General features: G+C 36.1%; 1 protein-coding gene across 1 annotated transcript in view; it reads left to right on the forward strand.

Annotated features, from left to right (window-relative positions):
• The window catches only part of LRP1B (LDL receptor related protein 1B), a 379,972-nt gene that overhangs the window by 61,921 nt on the left and 296,075 nt on the right, over positions 1 to 21,976 (forward strand). The window contains 4 exon segments of the mRNA XM_037398644.1: positions 11,837 to 12,059; positions 14,982 to 15,153; positions 17,345 to 17,488; positions 18,941 to 19,177. Of these exon segments, the coding sequence (XP_037254541.1) occupies positions 11,837 to 12,059; positions 14,982 to 15,153; positions 17,345 to 17,488; positions 18,941 to 19,177 (776 nt within the window).

The following is a 21,976-nucleotide window of genomic DNA, read 5'->3' on the forward strand; positions in this document are numbered from 1 at the left end:
CAGCAAAATACACAACCTGCATTAACTTACTGTTGCAGTCCCAGCAGTATCTGTGTATTAGCTACCGCCATGTATAGAAAATTTTTCTTTGTATTCATTGTAGCATTCAGAGAAACTTTGAGTAAAGTTGATGAAAATATTTACTAACCAGAGAAGCATGCATGAACATCTCTGGACAATTATTATTTGTAGAACTTGTCTGCCACAGTGTAAATATAACAAGTAGTGTCACAGGTCATCGATGGGCTGTCAGTTGTGGCAGCCTTTGGAAGTCAAAATTGACATCCTTGTGTTCTTTATGTATTTGTGTTTCAAATCAGCATTCATTGGCTTTAAATCCTGCATATATACACAGTTTTCTAGCAGTTTCATATTAGTTCTAGTGATTAGGCACTAATTATCAGTAGTATTATGAATAATTCTCCTTTCCCATTAGGACTAGCTGCTGCAAATTAAAGGTTAAGGGATCAAGAATAGAGTAACAGCAAAAACACTAGAGCCTTCTCCATGGTAGAATACCACCAATTTCTTTGTCGCTTAACTAAAATTGATTTTTGGTTTGTAATGCCTTGAGAAAAATTATCAGGAAGATTTTTAAAGAGTCTTTGATCTCAGAAGACATAAAATAATGGACATACAATACTTCCAATCTAATTTCAAATGTTATGATTCTTTATAAGTCACGCTTTGCTTTTTCTTTCTATTAACTTGATAACGTCTTGTCTATGATCTAAATTTCAGACAAACTTTGGTTTAGAGTTTTTGTTTGATGTTTGTTTTTTTCATTTTAACTTGCTAGAACAATTTTGGAGAGAAAATTACTTGTTTAGTTGGCAGTTAACGGGGAGGCAGAACTGCCTATTTTTATTTACTTTCTGTTAAATACCAAGTTGAGGCATGGCACCAAGCAATCCAGTTGTTGCTGGCATTATATAATGCTCCAGCCAGGAATCTGCAGTGGGGAGATTATGGGTACTGCAGACCTGCATAAAGATGTGCTGTTAAGAAGCCTTGTGTCAAACAGCAGTGTCCAAACCAATCTCTCCAGCAGAAGATATTTGATCAGAAACTCAAGATATAGGGCAAGTTCTAATATTCACTTCAGCACTTATTACCTTCCAAAAAACGTTAAAGAAGGAAGATTTCTAAATGTCTTGGTGAGCCCTGAGTACCTCCTCATTACTGTTCACAACCAGAATCATCATTAGATTGGAGTAATTCCATAACCTGCCAAGATTACTGTTTCATCTGAAAGGAAAGCAGCATGTTGAGATAAAGATCAGCTCTGTCCATTGCTGTCAAATACAGGCTATTTTCTATTCTACACTGTGCTAAGTAGCCATATGCACAATTTAAACTAGCTTAAGAATTCTAGTGTTAGCAGCATTTCCTTGTGTAGATCAAATACGAGATGTATGTACTCCCCTTTGGCATAAGGTGAAATTATTAGCATGTCTAAAGATCACTTTAAAGTATATTTTTATATAAATTAATATTGCAGATATATATTAAAATATAAATTAAAAGTGTGATTTCTGTCAAATTAGCTATTCTACAGCACAGCCTATGCTGAAGATGATCCAAGATCATCTTCAGCTTTGATGTCATTGATTGTATTTAATGACTTAAATCTAAACCAAGAGCTTTGAGAACAGTGGTACTGAAGAACATACTAGCACAGTCACTTGAAAACCATCCTAGGTGTGACTTTTCTTAGCTGTAGCAAAATGAAATGCTTAGATGAGAAAGTAAAAATAAAACAAGCATACAATAGTAGTTCCCAGAGCAAATCTGTCAGCTTCCAGTGGTGTACAATATTGTGATTTTCAAAGTTGGAAACTTCATTGCATTTAATTGTCACTGATATATTCTTCTTCCATGAGTTTGTTCGAAAGAGGAAATCTCCATCCTTGCTGTTAACTGCTATATTCATCATGACTTTAAATCATTACTTTTCAAAACTGGGGTCTGATTCATTTGGGATATAAAGAGAGTACCTCTAAATATAATGCTAGCCTTTCTTCAGGTCTGCCTGTGAAGGAGGAGCCCTGAGAATCCTAAAGCATGCAAACTGTGGATTTTTGATTAATTTAATATAATCCTATATAATGATGCTTATTGTAGCATTTTCTGTACAAGATGGATGAGACAGGTTCTCAAATGCCAGCTATTACTGACATTTAATCTGGCATAGGTCATAAAATACCAAGGTGGAAGCAGTGTTTTAATTCATTTTTTCACATTAATAATAAATTTTAAATAAATTAATATTGCAAAAAAGTCTGTCTTTTTCCATTCTCTGCAACTGAATAAAAAAGTTCGTTGACAGAAATTGCGTAGTTCAAGACAAAGCATTCTTATTTTAAAATAGACATCTGTACTGTGATAAGATGTAAGGGATGTGGAAAACATGATTTTAAATCTCTGACAAACTGAATGGGTAGGTACATTTTTTGCATTTCATAGTGCCGAACAGTTCATATAACTATCATTTCTCAAACTGGGTTGAAAGGGCCATGTCTCAAATTCTGGGAAAGAAAAGCTGCTGGAGAATTAAGATTGTGTTTGGGAAATAGTAGCCTCCTGTGTCTAGACAGTTGTTTTTAAAATGCGTGTTACTGCTAATGCTGTCCTGATTTGCTCCGCAGCAGTACCTAGCTCTAGGACAAATGCTGAACCTACCAAACTCCAGACTGCTTTCCCCTTAGCCTGAGTTTCATCAGGCTGCAGTCCAGACACACTTACAGGGGTCTTCCTTTTTCTATTTTTTTTTTCCTTACAAATACTGAACAAGGAATGAAAACTTCCCCCCACCCAAAAAATGAATCTTATTTTTAAAAAGTAAATTTTAAAATTTACTATTTTCAGCTAAATTAAAAGGTCATTTATTAAGTAGAAGAAACAAAACAGCCTGACTGCATGTTATAATATATGGCAAAAATTAAGTAGCTCTAGGACAAGTACTGCCTTTATTTTTTCAGTGAAAGAGCTTCAGTATAATGTTAATTCTTTGAAAATTATTCTTTCAATACGTGTATCCTGCTATGTACTTGGGTTCATGCAAATAGTATAAAAGGTCAAGTGGCACCATTTTGTTGCTCCAGAAATAATTCAACGCAGAATAACAAATACTACATTAAAAATAAGTATCTCTACTAGAGTTTGAAGGATGGCGTATATGTCAGAGCCCGAGTTTCTAGTGAAGCAACAGATTTTTAATTTCCTAGAGCAAAATTATTTCACTGAATCTCGTATATCTGATAAAATAGACACCATTTGAAACTAACCACCTATTCCTCAGAAATGATTACTGGGGATAATCCAAGAACTATATTCATCATCATGTTCTCTCCGATCTTTGAATTAAAGATTTAAGTATATCTAACAGCAGGTGTGCACATTTTGGACGTAAAGACACATTTTATAACTATACAAAAGTCTATGAAACAGTTTTGGGTTTATATATAACATTTCTAAAGACTACTTGGTACTATTTGGCTGTCAAGGTGAAAGTCTGCTTAAGTGATGGTATGAAACCGTGTTACATGACAGTAAAATGAATTTTCTCAGTGGATCAACACAGCAATTTGGCACAGCTGGTTTGTGATAAACTGGGAATAATCAATGTTTCTTCATTCTTGTTCTAATTGATGAGCTTTTAGTAACTCATGGGGAAGAACATGTACAGTCTGAAAGGACTCTATTCCCAGATTTCTGCATCTATTATAAATCTTAACCCATACATTTTCAGGTGAATGGCAGTAACTTGACAAATTAAATACTAATGCTCAGGGTCTTTAATAAATCCATGAATACATCTGCAATGTGTCTTTCAATGAAAAATAAGAGTTATTAATACTTTGCATACATTTATGGAAAAATGACATAAAAGGTAAAATCTGATTGAGTTCCTAAAATTTTATATCGATAATAAACTTTTAAAATTCAGACAACCCTTTTGTTCAGAAGAATGCCAAATACAATGAAAATGCACCACTGCTGCACAAAATTACTTAAGGCAATTACATGCCTTTAATGAAAGGATATTGGATGGTATTTAGACAGAAAGCAGATTAAGCAAGTATAAATTTGAGAGATGCTAAGAGATGCGGTTTTTCAAGAATACATCTCCTAGCTGTAATCTCATTGTTGATGTGGGGGGAAAAACACACTTAAGTATTATGATGAGAATGTGTGTAAGGCAAACTTTCTTTCTGTTTTTATCCTCTAGCAAAATCTGTCGATTTAATTTTCATTTCTGTGAATGTTTGCCTTTGATTTACTAGGGTTATATTCCAGTCGTGCATTTTTTTAGCACGTACAGAAACTCACACCTATTTATAAGTGGAGCAAGAAAGAGAATACAGTAGGATTGGCATGAGTTTGCTCCGTATTTACTCTGAGTGTGAAGAAGTATAGCTTGTGAGAGAAAACTGAAACTTTGGATACCAGAAGAGAGAAAGTTAGCTGTACATCTTACTGTCGTATACTATTCCTGCTGCACCCAGAGATGGTAGATGGGTGCACTGGAGAGCTGTTTGCAGTTCCCCCCCTGCAGAGAAACTTATTTGGGTTGAATAGAAAGACAAAACTTTTAAAGTGTTATTATGAAGTTTGAACAACTTTGGTTTATGTTTATTTGATTGTCATTCCTAAGACAAAAGAAATAGAAGGCTTTTATCCCCTCAAAGGTGGAAAGAATCAAACTTGAAAAATTCTATGCAGGATTTTGTTTTGATAAGCTAAAACAATAGCAGAACATAGTCATAACTCTGTAAGAAATCACAGTCCTGAATTATCATATTACATTCACTTCGTAACATCTCTGAAAATGTGTAAGGAAAATATTGGGTGGGAGGGGGATTTCCTGTTGATGGCCACCCAGTTTGCCTTTATACGAAGCATATTTCTATAGATGGACAGTTTCAGTGGGAAAAATAAAAAAGAAGAAAGAAAAAATAGTTGCAAGAATTTTTTCTCCCCCCCCCCCCCCCCCTTGATGTGCTGCTCTGTTTAATAAGAACTCCACAGATAATGACAATTTGTAGCTACTGTGCAGGTGAAGCAGTTTGTTTGTTCTTTTCTTTAATCCATCCCCAAATTCACAGCTACTTACTGTGTTTGCTGCTCAGACTGCCATCCTTCTTACTGCAAATAAGAAAACCTTTGTTTGAACTGGTGGTTTCCATGTAAAGAGAAAGGTATTTCATTATAAATGTCCCCCCTAAGGCATTTGGGTTGAGCTTTTGCTGATTGTGCCTATGTTCTGTTGTGCAACAAACAGTGTTGGCGCTTGGCTCTGTGGGGCGAGGATGCATCGTCTCACTGGGGTTTACTTTTATCTGCAGCTCAGCTCTGTGCTGCTTCCTGCCTGGCACTAAACCTGCAGCTCTCTATGAAAGGTAACCATTATTATTTTACTCTTAGGCACTCATTGCTACGATTCCAAAATACTAGGAACATTGGGAACACGTGTGCTCCCTTAGATTGCAGAAATCACAGAGAAGCTTTAATAGATTTTCACTTCAGAAAATATCCAGCCATTATTTCTTTCCAAAATCAATTACAAAAATTAAGACATGTTGCTGGAGAGCCTGCTAGTTTCTAAACCACCATAGAACAGTACGGATTTGCAAGAGGAAATTATCCTCAAGGCGATGGATGCTGCCTTGTGCTAGAAAGAGAGGGAAGGAAGAGGATCCCAAATGCCGACATCCAATGGCTTTTACATTCCTTCCCTGCGAGAAAATTTGCCTTTGCCCCAAACCTGGCAATTGCTTTAAATATGAGTGTGATAGCAAGTAGTACTCTTCAGTCACCTAGGATATGTCTGGTACACTAAGGGCAGTGGCACATTTAATACCATCAATGGGCTAAATATGAGCGTGGCTGATTTCTTTTGCTTCAGATGCAGATGGAAAAGAAAACTACTGAACCCAGAAATCAACTTCAACGTCAACAGAGGGGAAAATGTTCCTGGACCGTGATGGAAAGCATAATATTAATTAAATGCAATGCAAATGAAATCAAATCACATTCCTTTTGCTGAAATGCAGTAGAAACCAGATACGGGACTGCATGGCAGTCCTCTTATGAGAAGCCAGTAAATAGATCACCTGATACTGTAAGCTTTAATTTATAAGCAGAGAATCCGACGGATGTTTTCACACAGTCCTTTTAATTCGGTATTTTGATCACCTCCTCTGAAGAAGGTTCCCTGTTCACCAGAGTCCCCATAATTTTAGTTGTCCTACAGCATTTCTTTCATGTTTACAGTTTGTCCTGCACTTGTATCTGGCTGGTACCACTCAATGCCAGTGGTCTTCTCAGTAGTTTTTAAACTGATTAACTTGCACCCCATTTCTGTTACTCCAATTTTTTTTTCCCATACTGTAATCCATCTTCTAAATTAGAAAAAAAAAAACAACAAACCACCCTCTAAGTTGTCACTCATTCATTTTCCCAAGATCAATAGAATATCTTTAGAAGCTTTCTTCTTGATAATGATCCTTTCAATGTAATTTCTTAAAATTAAATACCGCTCTTTCTGCTCTTAGCTCCTGTTGAGGTATGCTATCAACTATTTTACTTTAATCTAGACAGCTCCGGTCCACCACAGTAACTTTGTCTAAAGAAGGAAGCCGTCTTTCTATACATACCATAATAATTTACCTCGGATAACATTGCATTGCAGTTGGCTCTCTGCTGTGGCCTGCCAAGCTCTCTGTCATTCTTCCCTTCAAAATCTTCCCCAGCAATTCTCACCTTCTTGAGACTGTAATTACTTCAGAACAGCCCTTCTTGTCTTCACCTTAAATAGAAGGCGCTACCCTTTATCCTTTTCCTACCAAGTAGTGCTTACACAAACACATCTCAGGTAAGAGGAGGCCAGAGGAAGAGAGAAACAGATGGAGAAGCACAATCTGTATTTTCCCTGGTATTGCCGTTTGCCTGCCCTGTGGCAGCTGGCAATGGTGGGTCATGTTGACAGTAAGTGTTAATGTATGAGCTACAGGTAACACTGCAGGACACATGTCTTCCCTCCTGCATAACAGGGAGGGTGTGTAATTGGGATACATCTGTGACTGAAGCGTTTTGGTACTTGAGTCCATTTAGCTTCCACTCTTGCATCTGCTTGCGAACCACACCATACTATCAGATATATGATGGTTTCTTTGCTGTACCGCTGCCCTTTTTGAGCGTGCCTGAAACTCTGTTTTGCTCCTCCTCACGAGGGATTGAAGTTACTGTGCAATAACACATTCTTTTTCCATAGGTTCACTGAAGGAGCACTTGAGGTTTAAAAGCTGTCCTGGGAATTAAAGGGGCAATAACGATTGGGAATAGGCTGGCTTGTGAGTTACACAGGGAACAGGTAAAGTCTGAGGCCTGCCAGCTGAATAGATGAGCTTCTGGACAGGGTGACAAGTATACCTCTTCTCTGTTACAAGAGTAATGAGAGGCTGAGGAGTATAATAAAGAATAAATAAAAATAATGACAACTGAACGCACTCAACTGTGAAGAACAGTTGTTTGTATCTGGAAAAAAAAAATTAAAAGTATTTCATGACACCTTATAATATTGTTCCATACGTGGGTGATGGGTTATTTTTGGTAAAATGTTGCAGGACTGTGAAACTTTGCCCCCCAAAGTCTGATGGAGCTGTACACCATTTGGCTTCTTAGGTGCATCAGAAATTAAGAGTTTTCAGTCATCCAAATGCCCAAATGTAGCTTTACAGGGAAAAGAGACCTCTTTCTTACCTAATTAAATAGGTGGATTATGAATGCAGTGACTGAAGGCTTGGAAAACAAAAAGAAGTCAGAGAAGTTGGAGATAAACCCACTGGTGACAAGGGAGGCACATAACATTTGGCAGCTGAGCTCAGTAACTACCTGGGTCTGAAAGGAAATTTCTATTGAGGACAGATATCTTTGTCAGGAAAGAACAGCAGGCCTTTTGAGGCCCTCCTTACATTTTTTGGGGGGACTGGTAATGAAGGGAAGATGAATCTGTGACCACGAGTATGAGAACAGGGACTGGGATGTTCACTGTCGGTTCTTGTCTTCTCCTCTGGACTTGGTTTTATTTGGTAAAATGACTTTATTGCTGTTTGTGATCAGTGGGTTTGTCAGTGAGGATATTTTAAAATGTTACAGAGATTTCATTGCTCAGATATGGGGGGAATATTCCCTGTATTTTCCTCATTGAAACCAAACTCTTGTTGGAAAAAGTCCAACCATAACTTTTAAAGACTAAGTTGTTAAGTTATGAAACGGGTTGTATTTCATAGACTGGAGAAAGTCAGCTAAACCCTGGGAAATCAGCAGGAGGAGCGTGTATGTAGTAACCGGTGAGAAGATGACTGTAAGTCAGCAGTGTAATAGAGCTGTGAAAATAGCAAATATCATCCAGTGATGGCGATGTAGGGGAGTTACAGTGCTATTGTACAGATACCGGCGAACTCCTCTCTGGAACAGTGCACCTAGTGCTGACCGTGCTTGTTCAATAACATGACCTGAAATTGGAGTAACTGCACAGAAGGGCAACATAAAGAGCCTGTCTTATAAGATGAGAAAGACTGACACTCTTTATCTCTAGCGGCCAGGTAGAGTGAAAGAATTTTATAGCCATCTAGAAATACTTTTGGAGGAGAAGACAGGTGACAAGTCTGTTTAAGCCAAATTAAGTATGCTGCAAAAATCAGTAGGTATCATTTAGCATTGAAGATATTGTCATTAGTTATTATATGTAGATTTCTAAGTGCTGAAACAACACTGAAACCATTCTGGAAGTGCTTCCTGATGGAACACTGGGTCAAAACAACCAAGTCCTTTAGTGAGTTTAAGAAGTTTGAAAAAAAAGTATTATAGGATGCTTGCAAAGCACCTGGACTTGGTGAAGAACGTGGCCCTTCTTGTTCTTGATTAACAATGGGCAGAACATGGGTTTTGTACAGTTTAAAAGAACTAGGAGAATATTCAGAATTTCTGTGCATGAAGAAGACTATAGCTTTCAAAAGATTACATGCCTTAATAAAATTCTATTTAGTGCCAAAATTTTCTCTATTTTGTACTAGCCTCAATTAGCACCCTTGTTAGTAGTCTCGGGAAACAAAGGCTGCAGTGAACCCAGCCCTCTCCCTGTCCCTATCAGAGCTGCTCCCTCAAGGTCGGTTCTGATGCGTAGTGCTGGGGCTGTACAGGGAAATGCACACAGACAGTATCCCTGCTGAACTTGCTCTGTGAATAGATAAAAGATTTCACCACTCTCTGCTGAAAATGGATAGGCAAATCCAGCATCATTTGTGAGCAGAAAGATTAGTCTTGAGCTGAAAGAAATGCTACTACAGTGTATCCTTGAGAACTCCCAAGGCAAAGGAAATACAGTGTAATTTTGAGTCAGCTTCATGTGTTACAAATGCAGTCTGATTTAAACCTCATTCTAAAAATTATGCATTGGTCTTTAAATATAGAATTGCATTTCATGATTACATGCTAAAGCATTTAATTTTTTTAATTTAATTTTCAGACCGCTTTGATCATAAGGCAGCAGCTATGCAACCACTTTCTTGTCCTGTCTTTTACCTTTGTGTTAAAAGATAAAGTTTTGCTATTGTCAGGCTCCTGAATAAGAGTAATAATTTCTAAAATTAAAAGACTGTCAGTTACACATGAAGTCATGCTAGCTTCCTTAGCACAAATTATGTTAATATAAAACAGATATTTAGAAAACAAAGAAATTACCCCCCCATCCCAGAAAGCCGGAGGAGCATCTTAAACTACATACCCTTTTCTGTATCTGTTTGTATTGATGAACAAAAACATTTTATTTCTTGACTGATCTAAAAAAAAATATTGTTGTAAAAGGCAAATAATTATTATTTCTATCCTGTATCTTAGCCTATGGTATCATATAGGAATATTAAGTCTTGTATAAGAATACTCTGCAGTAAGCAATCAAGTAAAGAGTTAGTCTGAAGTCAAGCTTCAGGTTTTTGGAGTTCCTGTGTATATGTATTTATACAGAAACGTGTGTGTGTGTGTGTGCACGCACGTCTGATCACAGCAAAGCCATCTGGTTCTATGATTACAAAATGAGCTTTGAATTATTGAATCCTATGATACACCTTTCCATTACATAACCTAAATCAAATCCCCAGATGTACAGATTGTAGACTAGAGTACATGTGATATTTTAACAACTTCTCTTAATTGTAATAGGTGTTGGCCTTGTTATTGCTGATGAAAAACATATACACATACATATGTTTGTGTGCATATACTTCCACATTCTATACACACAGTTATTTGGCTATTTTTGTTCCAAATTAAACATTTGCTTTGCAGACATAATTTTTACTTTGCACGTATTCTTTAGCATGCACGTTTTGATTTATATGGACCTGAATGTTAAGTACATGTTTGTTAAAGTGTTTTTAAAGTACAGCTGGGATACAGAATTACAATGAAGGATAAGACAGGAATTCATATTTATTTTGATAAATAGAAAACCCTCTCAGGAATGGAGTTGTCCCTCAGGAATGTTATAGGTAAAGTTTATTCTGCCTTATGGCCTGGTGATGGACTACATGACCTTTCAAATTCTCCTCAAGCCCTATTTTATGATTCTGTGATCAATCAATTTTGGCATTTGACAGTTGCTATACATATCTACAGCTAAATCTACTGCCTTTAATATTTAGAATAATTTTTAATTTACATATTTCACACATTAAACACTTTTAACTGCATTTCAAATGTATTCTCAATTATTTGGTAATAAGAAAGGATATAGGTCTCATTTGGTTATTTAGCAAACGTATTTTTTCCAGCCTAAAACATACTACAATGCCAAATTTCTATGAGACATTGCAAGGCTATACATTAATACTCTTTAATATACAGACCTCTAAGGGTCTATATGCTGTTGATCCAATGTTATTCCCATTAGTGGTAATAACTAGGAGATAATTCACTTCATTTGGAAAATGAAATCCTGATTCTCAAAGTAGTTTCAGTAACATTCAATCTGGAATCAGATTATTCTTTATAGCATGTTAAAGTCATGGCAAGGTGGTCTTCATCTTGCCAGTGTAATTTAGTCTCACAAATAAGTAATCTTGTTAAAATATCGTGAGGTTAATAAAAATTGATTTGTGTGTACTAAACCCAGTGAATGCTAATGAAGGATTGGGTTAGGAAACCTTAGTACCAATTTTAAGTCTTTGATGGCTCCCCATTATTCTAGGATGGAATGACTCACTGGATTTCTGGAAACGTTTTAAAGCCTGAACATCCTTCTAAGACTGGATAAAAATGCACTGGAGACTAATGTATCTTCTTTAGAAATCTAATTTTAAACACCTGACAGTGTGGATCACTGTACTTGCTTTACCTCACATGCAGTGAATTGTTCTCCAAACCATGTAAATGCTTTGTGGTTCTGCCACTCTCTGTTATTTGTAACTATCTTGCCATATTGTATAAACCGTGGTTAAAGAGGTATTGTAAAGATTGTAATGTAGTCTCTGTACATGTTAATACCACCCGTTTAAATGACAGATATTACATGGTGTATCTGTGGTGTAAGGAAATGCATTTAGAACTTCTGTATGTTCTATCTGAAATAAAAGTCTGTGTAATTTTTAATTTTTTAGAAGATAGGTGATTTTTTGAGGGTAATTATATGATTATCAATAAGAGTTATATGGGTTATTGACAGCTAAACCCCCTGAAATGATGAAGAACAAAAACTTACTTTGCAGAGCCACCAGAAGCTTTGCACTCTGCTCACACCCTTTGAAACTTACAACATGTTATTTTCTTTCAACAGAAAGCTTTTCTTTACAGACTACGGGAATGCTGCCAAGGTTGAGAGATGTGACATGGATGGAATGAACAGGACATGGATAGTAGACTCTAAAATTGAACAGCCAACTGCTCTTGCACTAGACCTCATCAATAAATATGTGTACTGGGTTGACGTATATCTGGATAGTGTGGAAGTTGTTGACTACCAAGGGAGAAAGAGGCATACAATAATTAAAGGCAGACAAGTAGGTATTTATTTGCAAATTAGTAAAAAGTAGTGATATCAGTAAATGATCATATATAATGCTAGCAGTTACAGTAATTTCAGGGTTTTTTTTCACTTTTTTATTTCAAATGTGTTTGACAAAAGATCCAGCTGCATATTTTCTTTTTTATTTGCAATTTAGTCCATTTTGCAACCTACGGACAAGCTTCCATGCAGTGTCTCATTAACAATGCACCATGTAAGTCACACTCCCCATTGAAAAAGACTTCAGGAGGGAAAATATGTAGTGATGGAAAAATACTGGGGAATAAATTATTAAAAATATGTAAACATTCCGTTTCAATTCAGGAAGGAGAGACAGGTACAAGAATGTGAAAGAAACAGAATAGCAAAAGCTATTCACCCGTTCAGACCAATCTAGATGCACTTAAATCATATTTTGTTGATGGCAGTGACGCTTTTCATGGTTGGTCCAGATGCTGAGTCATAAATACAAGAGCTGAGACTGTATGAGTCTGAGCAGTGGTATATCAATCTGTTATTATGGGAGTGAGGTAGCAGGTAGCAGGGAGAGGAAGGGTTCCATGGCAGTTTGAAGGCTTATGTAAAACAAGGGAAAATTAGCAGAGACCAAACTGTTCCTGGATGCTACTTGAACTCCCAGAGCTGGTGTGGGTACCATGTTTACATCTGCTTATGCCTGAGGTTAAACCGAATATGTAAAGATGTGCAGATAGAATAAACATTTTGCCTATTCTCCTGTCATTCTTTCCTTGCTTCCAAGTAATCACTGTTTACAAGGAGACAATTGGTTAGCATAACCACCATGTGAAAATGGCCAGGAAATGTGACAAAAAGCAGTCTAGGTCACCTGGCTAAATAGCAAACACTTTCCTATTTTTTACCAAATTATTCCCAGTCTTTAGCCAGTTGTCCTGGAATAACAGGTCTTGTCAACATTTTTTTTAAGAGAACATTTTGAAATAGATACTTAAAGAAAGCCTTTTTCTTAAGCAACTAAGAAATACTTTTACAGCCTTATAACTGACTTGTACTAGTGTCATAGGAGAGGTGCTTGTTCTTTCTCTTCTCTCTGAAATTTAGATGCAAAAAAGGATTTTTTTATCAAGTTCAGAGAGATTCTTTCTTCTATCAATTAGCTAGGAAAGACTGATATCTGTTTCTTTCAATATGGGTGAATGATGTTAAAAAATTTTGTCACCCAATTAATCACTGCTGTCACAGAAGGAGAAGCATATTTGTTGTCTTTCCACTCAAATGAAAAACTTCACGAGTTTTTTTGCCAGTATTTGCCAGGATTTAGAATGACTGTTATTCCAAGTTACTCCTCATTAGTCCAAGGAAACAGCAGACCAGAAAACTATTCTCAAGAAATTTTAGGGATTAAAGTTTATTTTGCAAGTACAAGCGTATCAAAAGGCAAGCTTTGTGAATGATATGGGCTTTTATGATTGATAGCCTGGGTGGCTTTCAAAGGGCTATTTTCCGTAGCAAGCAACATTCCCATTCATGCATAAGATAGCTGGAAAACTGCATGAGATGTAAAACACAAGAAATGCATTAATTAAATACAAATAATTAAGTTATTATAAAATGCATTGTCAAAACAGTCAAATAATGTTAATAGTGTAAATATAGAAAAGTTCTCGTGTATTAAATAATAAAGCTTTACACTGAGTGCAAATGAACATAGGGAAGAAAGGATTGTAATGCAGAGATTTCAACAATTTGGTACAGGTGCGTCATTGTTCTCAAGGCTGTTTTCCATCTTACTATAATTTGATTGAATTTCTATTGGATCTTAATCAAACACTTCCATTGATCTCAATTATTTATTTTATTTTATTTTTATTTTGGGTAATAACAGAATACGATGGCAAGATTTGGCCAACTGGGGGTAATTTCCAGAAAGGACTGAATCATTTGATGCTTGATAGCAGGTTTATCTTTGGTTTGGGTTTTTGATTGGGGTGGGTTTTTTTTCGGTTTTTGGTTTGGTTTGGTTTGAAGATTTTTGGTGAAATACATCTTAATTTGTGAAGTAAATGATCTAAGTAAATACTTTGTCGTGAACAATTTATTAAACTAATAAGTTATTCAGCCTGTAAATATCTGAACATCCACCAACAAATTCTCTTTAATTTGTTCAGCTTCCAAAATTGCCAATTAGATCTTTTACATGTTCTACATCTATAAATGAAGCACAACGGTTAGATTATTGAACACTTCATGTTCGAACTGTCATTGGCTAGCTAACTAACATCAGGTAATTTTTAATCAATGTACCCAGATACATCACAGATTAATACAATTTTCAAATTCACTTTTTGATAAGCAAGCAGTACCACATGGCCACAAGCATAATCAAAGACACCAACAAAAAAGGAACACAATCATAGTTGATATAATTTATTTACTTAAGAAAATATTCAGTGGGTATATCTAGCCATACTTGCTTTGTTTTTATTATAACATAATTAAAAAATACATCAATTCAACCTATAAATGGTGTTTTACATATCTATATTTACTATGTTTATTAGTTAATGCTAGTTAATTTATCTTAGTTTGCATTAGTTAATACTAAATAAACTCGTGCACTTTAACAATGAAGGAGTTTTTAATTTAAAAGAGAAAAACTGGGAAATTCAGAGGGTAAATAAATTTGGATTGCTAAATATTTTGAAATTTCTGCCTTTTTTCTACAAAGCTCTTCTAATTATAAACATCAGACTACAAGAATGTGAACTATACTTGTGGATTAGTTTGTGATTATTATTTTGAAATGTTTATCGACATATTCAGAAATCCTCTCATACAGTTTCACATGTACAATTGATAGTAATGTTTATGCTTACAAGTCATATTTATACCTAAAATATTCAGCTAAAATAATGATATAATTTTTTTTCTTTTGCAGATTAGGCATCTTTGTGGTTTGGCAGTTTTTGAAAACTATTTATATACAGTCAATTCAGATAACCTCAACATTTTACGAATAAACAGATATAATGGCTCCGATGTTCAGTCCCTTGCTAGACTTGACAATGCTAAAGAGATCCGTGTATACCAGAAAAGAACTCAAACAGCAGGTAAGATCAAAATTCCTGCTTCTAGGAAACATAAAATGAAATGTTAGGTGTATGTGTGTTTAAAAAGGTTCTTCCAGAAGAATGTATCGGAAGATACAGTGAGAACCTGTCACTGTGCAAGACTTTGTTCCTTCTTCATCTGCACAGCTTTCTGTATCTCTGAGCTCCTAACGCAACTGCTTCCTCAGCATTCAGCTTGGAGAACTACTCAAAGAACCCGAGTCTGCAAGTTTTCTGGCTCCACACGCTCAGTGCTTTAAGAATTTAACAGCTCCACAATTTTTAGAGGTCTAATACCATCCACATGCTTCAGTCTTGGGCTTTAGAGATTCCTGGTTTCTCTGGGCCTGCTTTTCAGACAGACTTATATAACCTCAAGAGTGGTCCCATCTTCAGGTTTGCCAAAAAAGCCCAGAGATGTGAGCAGCTAGCTTGCCAAACTGCCAGCAAAATTGGTGAGAGAGGAAACTGCTGTTAAGTTCTCCTTGGTTTGTATAAATATCATCTTTGCCATCTCTGAAAGGAATCTTCATTTTCATTTAGAATGAAAAGCTTTTTATAGTCTTAGAATTTTTTATAAAATAGCAAGGGTCAGGCACTGGCACAGGCTGCCCAGGGAGGCAGTGGAATCATCATCCCCAGAGGTATTTACAAACCGCATAGAAGTGGTGGGTAGTGTCGTGGTTTAGTGGTGGCCTTGCCAGTCCTGGGTTAAGGGTTGGACTTGGATGATCTCAAAGGTCTTTTCCAACCTTCATGATTCTATGAATCTGAGGTCCACAATCATCTTGTGACTAATCATGTCTCTGATTGCATACTTTCTGCGTTCAGAACAGCAGTGTTATTTGTGGGAACTTTGTGCAAAGATAGCAATATCTGAAATGTTTACAGCAATACTTTGTGGGGACTTTTTTGATACTTCTGAGCAATAAATTGTTACCATGACTGCTTAGACAGAAAAGCTAATGCATCTATTCTGGTGATCGACGTCAATGTTATTAAACAGACTGACTGCTTTTAGAGAAGTTTCTGAAGTGGGAGCGAACTCTACATTGATGAAGCCTGGGTGAACTAATTTTCACCTTATAGCTGAGGGCATTGATTTGCAGATGTCAGTTCCTGAAGGACGCTGCAAAGACTCTTTTCCCCCTCTTGTAACCCTGAGGGAGTCAGAGAGGTTGAGTAGAGGAGAGACATGAGCACAGTGTAATCTTTTATTACATCCTGTGATTACTCTGCTCCTCTTGCCCTTTTTCACTCTGCTACTTCTTTTGTTTTGAATGGACACGTTTGTTGCTTGTCAAGGTTCACTGTAAAAGCTGTCTTGAGTTCGGTAGAGTTTCTGTATTCCTTTAACAGTATCAACCTTAAACCACTTCATTACTTTTTTTTTTAAAAAAAAAAACAAACCAAACTAAAAAAAAACTAAAAAAAAAAAGCTTGAGGCAAGGGAGAAAGAAGAGGAAACCATTTTTTCTGAGCTAAAATACTGTTGGCCTGTTGTAAGCAAGCTTAGTAAATTTAGGATAGCCAGGTAGATTTTGTTTTCTCATCAGGTTTACATTGAAGAGTTTAAAAAATGATTTTGATATATTAATCTGCTAATTTAGAAGCACACATTTCAAAATATGAAAAAAAAAAATGAAAAAAATTCCAAAACGAAAGGAATTATTTGGTTTCTTCAGCTGGATTTATCTCCCAGCTGTACAAATACAGAAAAATGCGGCAAGGCTCATTCTGTTCTTCAGTTTCTGCACAGGTATCTGCCCCAGAAACGTGCTGTCTAATGGAGCTGAATGAATAGCAAACTGTGTTGGCATGGGATTCTCTCTGTTCTCAAAAAACCCAACCAATCAACCAAATGAATCAAAGCAACAAATAAAAAAAGGGCAAAAGTGTCAGCTACCCCAGGGAAGTGGTGCCTGGCTAATGCTGTGCAGAACTTTATTCAAAAAGGGGTGATCGCACACAATGATGGGTATGGCTTGATAGCCACAAGATGGCCCTTTAGATTCCTTGTCTGTTTTGGCTACAATTTTAATAAAACACCTTCCTTTGTAATTATATTCTGCCGAAAGATTTATTGTGACACATGTTCCCTTTCTTTCCTATCTAAACTTTCTACATGCTGATGCATATAATTATCTTGCTTTAAATGGATTTGAATTGTACTGGTTTTCATCCACCCTAGTCAGAAGCCATGCATGTGAAGTGGACCCATATGGAATGCCGGGGGGATGTTCCCACATCTGTCTGCTCAGCAGCAACTACAAAGCACGGACTTGTCGCTGCAGGACTGGCTTCATCTTGGGGAGTGATGGCAGGTCATGCAAAAGTATGTTATTTAAATCAAAGGGTTTGTTAGCTACTAATATTCCAGGGCATAGTTCTGGGTTTTATTTAACATGTTTATTGATATCAATAAAAATCACATGGGCTGCTTTTGGGTAAAATTGGTTTGCAACACGTACCTGACACTTTGTTCATGTACTCCTTTCATTCTCTTAAAATGATTTGATTTGGCTTAGTTCATAGAAGTGACAAATTACAGCTGGGATGCTCTTTAAAGAATTCTTAAAATTATCACAAGTTTTATGTTAATTACTCTTACGTCTTTCTTTATATACTGTGCATTCTTACAGCACATAGGTACTGAAATGCTGTTAAATACTTTGTTACATCCCATTTCTACCCATACAATCAACTTGTAACTCAGAAGCAGAACATTCACGTAAATAACTCAAGCAAGGTTTTTTCTCATAGTACTTTGTGTAAGCAATTTTCATTTGTATTACTACAGTTATTCCGAGCATTAGATATACACAATCTGTTGGTCACCTACAGCGAACCAGACAGTTCTGAAGGTTTTAGGGAACACCTATCTATGTCTGGTGTCTTGATCAAATAGCATTGGTTTAGTTCAGACAAAAAGCATGCAATTAGATACTTTGATGGATGCTGGTAGATGGATAGATTTGACTTCAGTCAAACCTCATATGGTCTTCACTAACAATGCCAACAAAAAATCCAGAGAGGCAATAGCAGAAGTATATATTTTAGAGAATTTTAAGAGGTATATTGATACTATTAAGTATCTAAGGTTATTTATAAGTATCTTAAATGAAAGAAAATCACTTTACTAAGTTTCAGTTATTTTTCAGTAATTCAGTTATTATTCAGTAATTAACCTACCTAATTAAAATGTAAAAATATCCTGAGAAATAGGAAATATCGGTATGTATGTTTTGTATCTCAGTCTGAAAGAATAGTGTGCGTTGTTGTATTCCTTCCCATTTGAATGAAATGTACAGTAATCTTTTGTCTTGGTTGTTTCTGAGAATCTTCAGGTGAAAAATATGGTGGTTCATATTTGCTGGAGTTTATGGTCTTGTTAAATTTAATGATTACTAAAGTCATGGTCTCCATTACCCTGATAGATCCTAATGAATTGTAAAACTGCGTGTCTACAAAGATATATATGTCCACATCACAGTAGATGCAAAGTTATTCTGTGTTCTACCATTGCTTTTCAGTGTGAACTTTTACACAGAAAAATAATTAGATATAAGCAGTTCACTAAAGTAATTTGTATTTTAATTAAGGTAATGCAATTAGCTAGATTTCTTGAGTTTAGATACCTTCAGAATATATGAAAGTTTAATTTTTGGTATTGAATAATATTCCTGCTCCCCCACTGATTGTGCCAGTTAATTAAACAGTGACATTATGTACTGTAAAGAAGATTAGGCAGCATCAGTTGTTTATGTTTGTAATCTTTCTTTTGCAGGACCAAAGAATGAATTGTTTCTTTTTTATGGGAAGGGACGCCCAGGAATAATACGGGGAATGGACCTGAATACCAAAGTATCTGATGAATACATGATCCCTATAGAAAACTTGGTCAATCCTCGTGCTCTGGACTTCCATGCCGAAACCAATTACATTTACTTTGCTGATACTACTAGTTTCCTCATTGGGCGACAGAAGATTGATGGCACAGAGCGAGAAACAATCCTCAAAGATGGTAGGCAATGCTAACTGGTAGCGACATTCAGAGTATTTTACTAAGGAGAAGCTGAATTGACATTTACAGATAATTTAAAGCCTTATTTGTAATCTCTCATGGAAAACAGACCCAAACTAGACCTTGAACAAAGTTGGAGATGTTTCTTTTTTTACAACTTACTGTTTATTCTTCCTGAGTACAGAAATGTAGTTTGGTCAAGTTGCTCTGTGGAGAATTATTATCTTGTCCATTTAAGCTTATATCCCCCCAGTGAGTTCCTATGTCTCCACTATTCTTTCAGTAGTTAGATACAATAGATCAATAATGTAGCTCTTTGTAGTCATTTGCTGAGCCATCCTGTGTGGTTGTGGACTTCTTAAAACTTCTTTCACTCCAACCTGCATCACAATGTGGGTTCTGGAGCTTATGCAACTATTTTGGCAGAGTGAGACTTTCTTTAGTAGTTGCAAACTCATTAGAAAAAAAGTATTGTCTTTCCTGATGCATTTTCCATGGTATATGTGGAAGAAACAGGAAGACCTAAACATATTTTAGAACCTTAATTTAGATGTTTGTACTATTTATTATACCAATGAGAGAAAATACCAGCAGTTCTCTAGTTTCCACCTCTCCCACCACAATTCAGAGAGTCTCTCAGTTCTAGAATCTTATGTTGCCACACTAAATGCTATTTCAGTGATAAAACTTCCAATCTGTCAACCCGTATTTCTTTCTCTTTTATGGACTCTTTTCATGACAGGCTGCTTCAGCAGGAGGTAACTACTTCAGCTGAAATCCATTCTGCAGTAATTGTTTTCTAGTCCTCAAGAAAATAAGTAGTATGAATATTCATCTTGTCCTTCGGAGAGCTTAATAACTGTACTTGTGAACCCAAGCTCGAGACAGTGAAAGTAACTAAAATACCTTTGATTTAGCACAGGGATTTTCATTCCCTGACATTCATAACCTATGTTTTAATTCAGTTGCCGCAGAGAAGTTATCTCTAGTTTGCAGCGATATGGTGGTGTTCTCATATAAGGTCTCTCTGCAGACTTCAGCGTCTGCACAAATCCCTTCAGCAGTAGTTGCAAGCAATAGATGGCTCTTTACCCTGTTTTGGTGATTACTTAATAAAAGGCAGCTGTCTGGGTAAATAATGAATACCCAGCTGTCAATCTGGTAATTCTTCATTTCACTGCAAATATGGAAATGGATAATATACATCACAGAACTTCCAATGCTAACTTTCTTTTACTGAACAACACACATTTCATTTTTCAACAAAGTAATCCAAATGTGAAGTAGAGAAAGGAGCAGACAGTATGTTGATTTAAACATTATAAATAAACCAAGGAGCATCCTTGCTGAAAGGTGTTGATCAGGTTAGGGTTAGACTAAGCAAACATGTCAACACAAACAAACTTTGTATACCAAACCAGCAAATGGAAGGCACTCTTTTAAAAAATGTTTAACTGGAATTTATACTCTTTATAAGTACAACATAGCAAATTATCAGTGCAATACCAAAAGAGTTACGGATTATCCGATGATGTATTATTGGTGGTCCTAATACTTACAAAGACCAAAAAAATTTCACTTTCATTCTCTACCCACTCCTTTCCCAGGAGCTTACATTGTTAGTTAGAACTTGGTGTAGTTTCATAACTTTAAAGTGTGTTTAAAGAACACTTGTTAATCTATTTTTCATGGTTTCAAAAATTAATATGTCCTCCAGCCATACCACCTCAGCTTTCATTCTTGTCAACTCTCAAGAACTCAGCAGGGACAGATTAAATGGTTCCTTGGTGGATGGCTACTAGAGAAAATCAGGTGTGTCAGGAGGAGGTTTAATATTCGCTCTGAACAGCATGCTGCTAAGGAACTCTATCTGTGGTAGGTGTCAGGTCTCAGACTAGAAGTTGTCATTTTTTTGACTATCCAGTTTTACAAGAAGATATGCTAGCTCAAAACAACAGCGTAACTCAGATAATTACGGTTTGCCTACATGAGAGCCTGATCCTACAAGCTGTTGACTGGGAATTGAGAACGCTGAGCACCTAACACTGCTGGAGTTTGATTTCCCATATAGTTTCAGCTGTGATTTCTTATTCTTCACTTCAGGAAACAAACTGCTGTGTAGTATTGATAACTATTTGACAGCCCACAGCATGGCCCAGCCTACAGTTGGTGGCACAACTGCAATAGTGTATTTTCACCAGCAACAGAAATTGCTATAATTAAGGTTTCAAACTTGCAGCTGAATTCAGTTTTTTAAATAAAAAAATGGAACAATCCAGACATTTTTAAAGAGATTTAGATATCATTCAGTTGGAGTAGAATGAATTCTGTGGGGTTTTTTTGCTTGTCTTTAGCCCCCTTACGTGGTTTGGGGTTGCTAAGAGCCTTAAAATGTTCTATTATTCACTTGTAAATATTAGCAGACATGGTCACGGGCTAACGTTTTGCTTAAATACGGTCAAAGTAAGTCTGTAAATATCTTTGGAAGCTGTTTAGCAGGTTGGTATATTGAATAATTATTTTTTTCCCCTGTTCTCATGTTAATCCAGTATTTTAGGCTCTGTTAGTGCACTTGATCTAACTGACATTAATGAGCTAGGCCCCTCTTTACCAAATTATACGTTGTGCTTATAATCTCTTGCATACTTATAACCAATGTGGCAAATTGTTGACTCAAGAAATATGAGTTTTTAAAAACCTTGTATCTATATTCAGTATATTTGGAGCCCACATAACACTACTGTTGATTTTAAAATTCTGGTAGTATTTCCAGTTTACAGTTCCTGTTTACTACTTGAT

The sequence above is a fragment of the Falco rusticolus genome, chromosome 8 (genome assembly GCF_015220075.1).
Source record: "Falco rusticolus isolate bFalRus1 chromosome 8, bFalRus1.pri, whole genome shotgun sequence".
Lineage (NCBI taxonomy): Eukaryota > Metazoa > Chordata > Aves > Falconiformes > Falconidae > Falco > Falco rusticolus.